This window comes from Antrostomus carolinensis, unplaced genomic scaffold (assembly GCF_000700745.2).
Source record: "Antrostomus carolinensis isolate BGI_N321 unplaced genomic scaffold, ASM70074v2 scaffold744, whole genome shotgun sequence".
In the NCBI taxonomy this organism is placed as follows: domain Eukaryota; kingdom Metazoa; phylum Chordata; class Aves; order Caprimulgiformes; family Caprimulgidae; genus Antrostomus; species Antrostomus carolinensis.
The window spans coordinates 38,541-50,679 of NW_010308446.1; the positions used below are offsets into that span (position 1 = coordinate 38,541).

Consider the following 12,139-nt stretch of genomic DNA (forward strand, 5'->3'; position numbering starts at 1 on the left):
CCGTGTGCAATCAGAGTGAAAGGACAGCCAGGAGGCCATACATGCCGTTCTACAGATGGACAGGGCAGTAGGGAGTCAGTGTCAAGCAATTAGCTGGTCAAGAGGTAATGCCAGACAGTCAGGCAAAGGACCAAGATTTCAGGAGGACAACACCACAGAGCCAGCAGTGGAGAGAACACTAGAGAGCAGTGAATGCCAGGCAGTCCCCAGACAGGCCAGGCAGCAAAAGGCCAAAGCCCACGAATAATCAGATGCGACTGTAAGCAAGGACAAAACATAAGCCTGCCAACCAATTGACAGGCCAACAGGGTGGCAGCGCTTTTTCAGTTAACGTAGGGTACCATGAGCGAAACAGTCCCAAGAATCTAGATGCTCACCCTCTGCTAATATCATTAGATCAGAGTGAACCATGAAAATCCACAGGAGAATAGCACACAAATGGAAACAGCAGATGAGTCTGACCCCTAGCACTTGGGGAGGCCATGGGACCTTCCTATAAAACAAAAATATGAGAATCCACAAGAAAATCAAACAAATGGGAAAAATGTATCTAAAACCTGCTTCTGATGATGATTGAAAAAGCAAAAAAATACTAGCAAAGAATTAGTTTGGAAATGATTGGGTGGGATTGAAGATGTTGCTTACCCCTCTCTGGAGCCCACATAATGGGAATGTTGGGAATTTCTGCAGCAGAAAAACAGAAGAGAAAAGGGATTTCTGACTCCCAGTTCAAGGAAAGCATGTCAATTTAGGACTGGGTAACCTCTTTGGGCAAAAAATAAGAATTCAACTGAATCTCTGCCCGTCCCCTGATACATGCCTTTATTGAGGTTGTCAAAAAATTTAAGAAGCCCACATCACTTTCATCTCATGACATCCCACCCTTATTCCCCAAAACCACACTTACCTCTAGAACAAGGTGTATAAGAGGGGAAAGGGGATGGTCTTGTGAGCTCATTCCCATATCCACTGCAAAATAGCTTGTGAAGATGAACAGGCGTACCCATTAGCCAATGCCGGCCATTTCTGAGATATACTGAATTAATCATTAACTGTTACTCATAACTAGTGTAGGCTGATGTTTGAATCTGGCTTAGATACACCCACACTCTAATGAAAAGAATTAATGTTACAAGTTTTGTGGGGTAACCCTCTTCTATGGCAAGGGTTGCAAAAGTCCAAAACTTACCAACACTTTTTTTTACCTTTAATCTCCTCTTTAACTTAAGCACTCTCTTATTTATCATGGTTGTTTTTTTAAAGAAATTAAACCATGTTTCAGAAATCTTAGCGGCTGCTCTGTTTCAGAAACATGTAACCAACTCTGGAAGAGTAAGAACTGAGAAAATCCCAGCAGTAATAAAATTCAGTAATTTAACTCATTTGTCATTTCAGTCATGAGTCTTTTTATTCAGGAAGTATCTTCCTAGTAACTAAAAGTCAACCAACCAAGAATCAAACTTCACTACTTCTGTCCTCTTAAAAGTCCACATTGTGTGTGTACTTATCTGCCTGCACACTAACTTCTTACAGTAACAGTTACATCTCACTTTGATAAGACAATAATATGCAACAAGAAACCAACTCTTCCCTCTCCTGTGAACTGTAGAGACCTTAGACACAATAAAGGAATCATTAGTTCTGCTGTGCACTGCTGAATTAGGATCTGGAAAGGTCACAAAGACAGAATCCATAGGAATTTGCCATGTACTCATCCACAACAAAGTGTTTAAGGAATACAGTAGTAACAGGCTAAGCTGACGGAACACTATTTATACTGATCCTCTGGGTAACAGCAACTCATTCTCCTTCTAGCTGTGTGAGGCACAGGAATAACAGAGGCTAATAAAAACTTTACGTTTAGAAATTAGGGTCATAGAATGGAAATTTCTTCCCTATCCAAACTTTCCTGTATCAAACACTACTATTTGGGCTTAAAACAGAATAACAGGAAATTTAGGCAGAGGAGACCAAGAGATTTCCCTCATATGATTAGTGATGCAATAAACCAGCCAGGAATAGCACACACTGACTGAACCAGAGTACATATTAATACTATAGAGTACGAGGTACTTACAGCATGCATTGGCAGTTTTATTAAATTCTGTGATGTTGTGGTAGGCAGCCGGAGTTAGCTGCGCCACACCAAGAACAAAATTGCTATCACCTTCTCTCCCAAGGGAGATGTTTCAAGGCTTAATGAAAATGAACTGTGACAAACTGATCTCAGCAAACCATAAGAAAATATTTGTGGAAGAAATTATGGACTTTTAAAATCTAATGAAAGTTTAAATATCAATAATAAATAATCAACATTAGATTATGCACATCACTATTCATTTGGGTATTCACATTAAAAAATAATTGGGAAAAAGAACATATGCATGACAAAAATATCTGTGAATGGTCTAAATTAGGGTTAAAAAGTAATTATTTTCTTGTCCATAATTGATAAGACTTTCATGCCCAAGTGTGACCATAGGCATTTCGGTTTTCTATTCCAGTACTTATGCTGAGTTAACATTTTGCTAAAGCTTCACTGCTCCACGTGGTAGCAATTAGCAGAAGCAGGCAAAGGACCAGTTACAATCCTAAGAGTAACTGCTGAAGCCAGCTGCTTTCCAAGACTCTTATAGTTTCTTTCCACTTAGTCGCTGGAAGAGCTCCTACACAGTGGGCAAGGAGCAAATGAGAAATTCTCTACTCCTTAATAAGTATTAGTTTTAATGATCAACTACTTCAATAGTGAGTCATTTTGCTATTCTGATGTGCTTATGTCAAAAAGAATAACTCAATTTTTGATACATCTTAAATACAAACTAATATTTGCCCTCTAGTTACTATTTCTTTAAGCTGCTTTCACTGAGAACTCTTTCTAATGTGTCTATACATTTTTTTGTTAATTTTCTCCATATTAAGCTTTAATTAAACTCTTTGTAATACAGCATGACCAGAAAAAAATTACACATTAAGGGCAAGAATAGCATAATTACAGGCCTGACAATGTTTTCAATATTATTTTGCCTTAACCTGACTTTTAATTTTGTTCAGTTCACTATCATCTGCTGTGAAGAGATGTTTTGATGGAAACTATTTTTAGAAATTCCTAAAATGAAAAAAATTCCAAAAGTTCCCAATTGAAAATTTCATTATGCAGAAGTCCTATGGCAGGCATATTTTTCTCCCCCAGTTACAGAAAAAGGACTGCAAGATCTACCCATTCTTGTGGCTACACTGCTAACAGGAGCCAAGCCAGTTAACTTAAACTTACAGAGAGATGTCCCTATGAGCTGTGGTCCCTACAGTGAAAACATAGTTAAAAGGCACCAGTAATGCCAAGAGGAGGAGAACCCTTCTCTTTACCCCTATAAAAAGTAAATTGTAATCATATTGTTCTTTTACATGTATTTTTGAAAGTAATAGGGATCACTGGGATATGAACCATTTGTAAACATACCCACAGGGTATGCTGAATCTTCTTCCAACTTCCATTCTGAAATTACCTTGGAATAAAAAAACCTAATTGCAAAATTTAAGATAAAAAAGAGACATTTCCTGTCTCCTACTGTGGCTCTGCCTCTCGTTCTATGAAACTTTCAAATCCCTTACTGCTGTTTTCTTCTTTTCAACTGAGCTTGTAAATCTTTCACACATGTTTGAAAGACAGAAACCCAAACTTCTATTTGCTATTTGAGAGCATTAAGGAAAGCTAAAATAAAGCAAATAAAAGTTGATCCTCAAATGGGCAAAAACACTCTACTGTTTAACAGGAATCTTATTACTACTATCTTTAGGATATGATGGTCAGATGACTTTACTCAGAAGGTTAAAACATTGGTTAAATAATTTAAAAGATATTTGCCCCAGCATCCTCAGACAATATTATCAGAGTTTTGCGTTTTCAAAAAAGAAACAGAGAAGCAATTCAGGTAATCCTTTTGGACACAAGAAACATAATTGCTTATTAATTTCAGGATCCATTTGATTCAAACTATCTTCTCATTTGACATATAGAGAACATAAGGCTAGAATCTAGTCTGGCCTTCCACACAGGGTAACTCATAAACATAATCCATGATTTCTGTAAGAAGTCCAAGATAACTTGAGTTTTAGAAAACATCTCTCCCAAAATCAATCAGTTTTGATTTGGCAGGATTAAAACAGAGAATACAGTTCTTTAGGGAATTGTTTGTGTGATTAACCTCTCATTATTAAACAAACCAACCAACCTAAACACATTAAAAACATAATGATTTTCTTATCAGACTTTTATGGCTTAAGCTTCCTATCACCAGCTATTGTTACAATTCTATTTAGTAGACTAAGAAAGCTGTTGGTACCTTATGTTACTATTTCCCAAAGAAAGTAGAGGTAAAAATCAAATTATTTCCCCATATTCTTTATGATAAACTAAACGGACCAAGTTGTGTAACTCTCACAGAAATAATCTCTTCTAGCTATCATATATATTTTTTTGACCTTTTTCTATATCCACTGTGACATTTGAAACTTTTTAAAAAGGGAATGTCAGAAAAATATTTTCAGTTTTCCATTTTAGGGACATTAATCCCATATACAGAGACAAAAGTACCCTCTGTATACCTACTCCTTTTTTCCCCACCATCATACTTGTCTATGTTGGGAAATCTAGACAGAAACAAATTGAGAGACATACACTACTCATTCAATACATTATCTCAGCTGGATACACAGACAAGGAGACACATTCAGACATGCTGTTTATTTAGCAAAATATAAAGAATTTACCAAGCTCTCTTTATTTATCAAAATTAGCATTTTTCAGGAATGCTCTCTCTGCATAATTTCTTCCTTCCTTTATGGTGGTTTGTTTTTTGGTTTTGGGGTTTTGTTTGTTTGATTTTTTTGGTTGGGGGTTTGGGGCACAGTCAGGGACTTGTTTTATTTTTTTCTGAAATCTCTGATACTTGAGTAAATGGAGCTGAAGTGGGATCTGTCTTCCCTCCCTCTCACATTTCTCACTCTAGCTGTGCTGGCAGCTCACAGGTGTTTCCATGCAGTGACTGCAGTTGATGATGCACAACCAGGCTCTTTAGTGATGCTGGCATGTTACCAAGAAACTCAAACAAGAGAGGAGAAAGCGCACTTTTTAGCACTTCATAAGTCAGCTAAATCAGTTTGGAATTTCCCAAGACACAGCTACTTCTGTAACCTGACAGGGTACTGTGTAGCGCAAATAATCTGTATCCTGCTGTGTCTTGAAGAAACTAGGAATAGTTGTTTAGTGAAGAGTATTCTGCAACTAAATATACTAATTCTGCTATAACATGCCTTCCAAAGACAAGCTGTAAAATCTAATTATAGAATTTTTAATTAAATGAATATGGCACACAATTATATTTTGATTTTTAAAACACCAAAACCAACATTTAAAATAATAAATTTTATTGAAAAATTAAAGTTGACTGGATAAAGTCCTAATCATATAAGCTGGGAACTGTCTGGAGGACTAAGAAAAAGGGAATGGTATCTTACAGAGCTGCTGATAAGCTTCTAACAGAGTAGCAACAGGAAGGAGTCCGTCACAGAGTAGACTATTCCATTTAAGCATATTTGTTGCCTACATGCACCTGGCAAGGTTTCCTGATTCAGACCCTGTAAAAGCAAGCTGGGTTGGAAACAATTTTCCAAGAAATATGGAGAACAATAGTTCTCAAAAGGTCTGACAGCAAGGTACAGGATCAGACATCATAGAGACACAGCAGGCTTCATTATATAATACCTGTACATACCTGTACATAGAAATCAAGCCTAACAGGGGGTGAGACCTTCATTAAGAGATATGGAAAACTATAGTCTTAAGATAGACTACAAAAATAAATGCTGACATAGGTTATTAAATTGGAGGATACCTTGAATATTGAAGAGTGAAAAACTGAAAGTACAGCCTGAGTAATCAGAGGTTGCACACAGTATTCCTACCATAAAATGACTGATGTCCCAAGTGAGATGAAGACTTCATTACTCCTCACCATGGAGCCATCCTGAACTGACACTTCGTAAAAAGCAAATGAGTTTCTTTTGGCCCAGTGACAACACTAAGGTGTTTTTGTATGGCACTAAAAAGAGGTGAATACCACTGAAGAAGAAGCACCCCTGTATCCACAATGAACAACATTAGAAATCCTGCTGGTCTGGAAGGGCACCATTTGAACCAGGGAGGATGAAAAAACCTACATATTATTTCTAGTTTAAATCATCAGCTATTAAAAGGAAGTTGTTATTTGAAATGTCTCAGTGGATTTGGGTTAATCTGGGAGGAACACAGTGCTGTGAGAGTATGGCTGTAACATGACATAACCTGTTGTGTCAGAAGCATCTTATTAACAGAGTTAAGGGGAAGCAAACAGACAGAACATATGAAAATTACAAAAATGCAGATTAGAAGGGTTGTCAACACTACTTGGGAGAGAGAAATGGAAGGATATAGATATTAAAATAGTCAGTAGGAATACAATGGAATTTGAAAAAAATTTCACACTACATTCTAAGGAGAAACTTGGGAAATGGCAATAGTGAAAGATACCTTAGGGAACTGGGAAAAGCCAGGTGGCAGAAAATTTGCAATTGGTAATGTCTATAAAAATTCTGGTGCAATTTTGAATTTAATATGCAAAGACTTCATATCACAGCAGAATAGAGACGTCCTTCTCTCCAGTCTCCAGATATGGCTTTTGTTCATTCTGAGAATGCTTTTTTTTTTTTCCCCAGAAAAATGCTGTCAAATAGGATGTAGTTAGAGAGAGCAACAATTTCTGTTCATGGACTAGAGAACTTTGATGAAAGAATAAACAATATGTGTATATTGTCAGATTAAATGAACAAAAGCATGTGCACTAAATACATTTAAAAATATAAATACTGAAGAATAGAATTAGCAAGAACCAAAAGGAGCATTCATAATTTTTCCACAGCATTGGAAAAGGAGGAAGACTGTAAGGAAACATTTGTCTGGTTTTACAAGATGGAAAAGAGCTCTTCTGTGCTTCTTCTAAAGTCTTATCTTAAAATTTCTCGCTGACAATTATCTGCAGCATGGCTGAACTATTTGTGAATACACATAGCAACATAGCTCAAGGATGTCTAGCATCAGTCAAGGCACAATAAGTTGACTTCTATTGCTATTATTTAAGCATATAAAATTAGTCTTGTAGGGAGATAAACAAGACTAGCAAGCCACACTAGAGATGAAGGATAAGAAAACAGCTAGAAGACTCGGTTAGGGGCAGACAACTGAATTCTTTGGATGTTCAATTTTGCAAAATAATGTAAAAATAGAGAAGACAGAAAACTGCACAGAGGAGCTATATGCAAGAGATTTTTCCTTTCTCCCTTGTATTGACCAACAGCAGTAGAGAAAACACATTTCCACATCAAAGGATACCTAGTCATTGATAAAAATGCTGCCACATTATTTAAATATTTTCACAGAAGTTAATGTATATTATCATTAACATTGTGTAAGATCTGTAACTGTCTACCACTCAAGTGTTGTAGTTCCAAGGAAAAAATGTTGGCTTCTGAAAATATAAACCAGAAGTTCCCTAAATACATTTGGCCATATCTTTGTGCAGAAACAAAAACTTTTTAAATCAACAAGCAGTCTGTACGATCATTTCCAGTATGGATTTAAACACCACTCCTTTAAATTATAGGTAAAAAAAAAATGTGGTTGTATCTACAAAATTAAGCCTACACTTTCACTTTAGTCCAAATGTGAACTACCATCAACTACCATAATAGATTAAGAACTACAGCATTCACTAATAACATCTACAAGACGGTTTCCTTCAAATTCAGCCATCCACTGGGTGAATTTTGTTTCTTAAATATCCACATGCATTTCACCGCTTCTGGTCACATAAAAAAGAAGGGGAAGGATGTTCACACTGGTTAATTCAATTCACCCTCGCCCCTCAAAGTGTGAATCATAGTAACCAATTCAAAAGCTTCTCCCCACCCACTGACTAGACCAAGGCTATAAATTTATGGACCAGAGATAGGTAAGGAAAATCAGATATTGTGAATGCTCCTAAAATATTCTATCCCATTATAAGAAAAAAAGTCATTAAACATCATTGAAACAATTGCAATAACCTGGTATGATTCTGATACAGTTTTCTGTGGGGAAATTCAGTAATTTTTTTTTTAACTTAATAATAAATTTCTGAAGTTTCAAGAAGTTCTTTTTAATAGATACATTATGGTAGGTACTTAATTTCAATTTAATCACTAATTACAGAATTCAATTAACATTAATTCTTTGGGCTCTAAATACTTTCAAGATCTGGCTTTATCTTGTACAGTACAATAGCAATTATGCATCTATGCTCAGAAAAGAAAGCAGAAAAACATGTTTTCTAATCAAAAGTATAGGAGGATTAAGGAGAAGCAGGACTGAATCATTACAGCTGAAATATGACCTGAGGGACTACTCTCCCTACTCTCAAGAAAAATGCTAAAATGTTCGTCAGTATCAGATTCAGTTATTACCAGTTTTAAATCCATGTCTTAAAGATGACATCTCAATACCACAGTGTCATGATCACATCATTTCGTTATCAGTGCAGTAAAGAAAGGAGAGCACACTGGACAAACACCACATACAAAAGAGATTAAAATCACTTCCTACATCAAGGCAAGTTTTCCTGAAGGCTTGCTATTGCACATTTCATGTTGACATCAGTTTTTCTATTTTGAATTGGGTCTCTCGGTGAGTAAACACTGTCCTATACAAATTCTTTCTAAGTATGGGTATCATTTCACAGTTCTGTGTACTTAATTCTGTTATAACCAACCAGTCTGGCATCCCTATTATGTTAAAATACAATGCATTTTTTTGTCAGTACAAGTTACTAATGATTTTTATATTAATGTGTTTTTATTATATAGTCTAAAGACGCTTCAACAACTCAGATAATTTTCAAAATGGCTCACTGCAACATCAAAACCAACCAGACAAATCATCACCATCTGTCTTAAATAATCATTTTGAGGAACAGCTATGAAGCAATATAAGGAAAATACTAGGTGTTTATAAGCAGAGTTCTTATTTGTTTATTTCTTGTCCCAAATGTTACTTGAGAATCTGTGGCTAATTCTTGGCACTGGCTGCAATTCTTCCTCTGGCACAACTGCCTCGGCTCAACTCTGCATAAAGGTAATAAGTCAGGAAAATGGAAGCAGAAATTCAGCCCTCCTTTAACACAGTGCTGGGAACACAACCTTCAGAACCATTAAGTTAGTTTGCAAGTAAGAGACCAATTAAATGAATGCACTTCTCACTTCTGTGTTGCTTTAGTAAAGTGAATCATCTGCAAATTCAGTTTCACGAGCTAGCACACTGTGGCCATTTTATACTGTTCCCATTTTCTGATACATAGACCCTTAGATTTTTGTTACTTAAGGTTCCTAACATATACTCTAAAACATCAGAAGTAATGTACAGGAGCATTTTCTTTACATGTTTGTTTAGTTATACAAATGTTATATAAAAAATTAAAAATTATTTTTAGATTGCTAATGAAAAAAGTCAAACTGCAGCCATGGTTGACCAAACACATTTGTAAGTAAAAAGCATTGTAGGCATGTTATAATGAACTCAAATCAACTCTAAGTTGAAAGTCTAAGCAACTGAAAACTTAAATGAACACTTAAGAGAAATCTACATACATTAAATTACGGTAATAAAGACCTCAGGCACTCAATTCTGCCCTTTTGTGAACATAAGCAAACAAACAAACAAAAAAGTATGTGATTTTAAAAGTTAATATTAATCTAATTTGGAACCATAAATACCAAAATACAGCAATCACATAGTCATTTCATATTACAACTCATGGCCACGAGGTTACTAGGTTCAATTTCCTTACTTTTTTCCTTACCTTAGCCCCTTATAAACAGAATGTAACTAGATTTCCTGTGCAGTATTTACTGCTGCAGGTCACCTCTATCTCTGTGTCTGTTCAGGTTTTTTTGACAGTGTGGTGTCAAGCAAAGCAATAGTAGCTTTGCATAGGATTTTTTCCCCTCTACTATCTGCCTCTCACACTAACCTATAATGCAGTAATTGTCAATGCAGCAGCCTGCAAGGGAGAATTACGGGATCTCTCTCATTCCACTTTTCCTTGTGCAGGACACAACAAAAGCCACACATATTTTTGCTTAGCAGTGTTGTACTGCAGTGCTAAAGAAAATTACGCCAAAGAGCCATTAGAATTTTGTTTTGTAAGGGGACTGGAAACCCATTATACTATGCCACATCTTAGTTTGAAAATCATTTTGGGTCAGAACCCAAGGTCAGAGTAATTCTTTTGTGCTATATTTCCTATTGCTTTTTCTGCTTCTGAGTTGTCTATCGCTTCACCTGTGAAGTAAAGTTACAGAGGAAATTTCAAGAAAATTAGTCTCCTCCCCCAGACTCAGAGGTTTCTACACCAAAGGGTACATTTTTCTTATTCCAAGACTATCTCACCTCTGGAGTGACATCTCGTGGTGCAAACCCTGTTCCTCCAGTTGTTAAAATCAAATTTAGTTCCTTTTCATCACACCAATCTATCAGCGTCTCCTGAAAGAGAACATAAGTCCTGTCAGATCTAACAAGTAATACAAGGGATACAGTTATTTCAGAAAACACCTGAAGACTTGAAACATCTTAAAAACAGACATATACACAATAAATACAGGGAACTGTAAAATCACTCATGGCTTTTTATAGAAAGATTTTAAACTACTATTTATAACCAACATATGACAGAATGATTCAAGTATCCATCATAATATTTTTGGAAATGGAAACTGAAATTCTGTTCTCCATCTCTTGACCTGAAATGGAAAACAAGAATTCACAGTTATTTATTCATATCACTATTTATTTTGATTTTGAGATATGAATACAACACTTTGACACATGTTTAAATTGAGTATGTGGCATTTAATTACGGTTACATGGTTGACTATTATTACAGTAACTGATTTCTGTGCTCCACTTTTTAATTGCTTGAAAAAGAGCAAGAACCACCTATTTGTAAGCTTACCTCCTAAAAGACGCAATAATATACCTGACGCAGCAACACAAAAGATTATTTCTAATCATCTTTTCTACATTCCCTACAACATCTCAATAGGATTGTGTATACAAATTCCAAGGCTAGACTAAGAAGGCTTAATAAATCTGTCATGTAAATTCAATGACTTTCAATGCTGAAGAACTCATGATACTAGAGAAGTGTTTAATTTGATTTGTGTTCATTTTTTAATTACATTTTAAACTAGTTTTCAAATGGAAAAAAATTTGACATAAGCAGAAAATTTATTTAGTCTCAATATGATTGTGTCACTTACCCTCCATATTCTACTGTGTAGCAGCAGAATGTCTGCTTGGAGCTAAGAATTAGCTGTAGTACATGAAGTACACTCATGTATTACGCAGTAAAGTATTCATCTGCAGAAATCAGTCAGATAAATTACATAGCTATCAGTATTCTAGCGAAGAAGCTCCATTCTTTAAAAAAGCTTAGGGCATATTTATGTTTCTGCAGTATCATATTGGGGAGGAACGAACTGTTTTGGTGACTGTTGGCTAGAAGCTTATTATTTGTCATAAAATTAGATCTGAGCAATATACTGCTTAAAATATTGTTGTTGATGGTCATAAAACCATCCAGAACATTTTAAAAAGTACTACCAATTTAGATTAACCCTCAGGTGTATGTTCTGCAGGCTTAGCACTGCTATGTAACTTCCAATTAAGAGAAAGCTCATATCCAGCCTCTTCCAAACTGCAGGTAGAATAAACTTGTGTCTGCCTGCAAGCCCCATCATGCATACATATCCAAGGATTACCTGAAGAAGTAGCAAAGCCAAAAGTTCTGTCTCAATGTCTCCTTTCTTTACTCATTCCTTCCACTTCCCCTTTTGCGTTATCTCTTGTCTTTACTAAAATCACATTCACCTTTTTACTCTCTCTGTTTGGAGAACGGCACTCTACTTAGGTGGGCTGTAAACTACCACAAGTTTCTGGTTATATGAACATTTCAAATAAGATTGAAAAAAGAACACACATAATGTCCTAGACCTGTACATAAATGAATTATTAAGT

The 12,139-nt window shown here is 35.8% G+C and overlaps 1 protein-coding gene across 1 annotated transcript in view; it reads right to left on the reverse strand.

The window, feature by feature from the left end:
- Positions 1-11,459, reverse strand: part of GPHN (gephyrin) — a gene marked incomplete at its 3' end in the record, with an annotated part of 43,994 nt that extends 32,535 nt beyond the window's left edge. Inside the window, exons 1-2 of the mRNA XM_010165741.2 lie at positions 11,383-11,459; positions 10,514-10,634 (exon numbers count right to left, since the gene is read on the reverse strand). Coding sequence (XP_010164043.2) covers positions 10,514-10,634; positions 11,383-11,459 — 198 coding nt within the window. The remainder of the gene's footprint in view (positions 1-10,513; positions 10,635-11,382) is intronic.
- Positions 11,460-12,139: the final 680 nt, after the last annotated feature.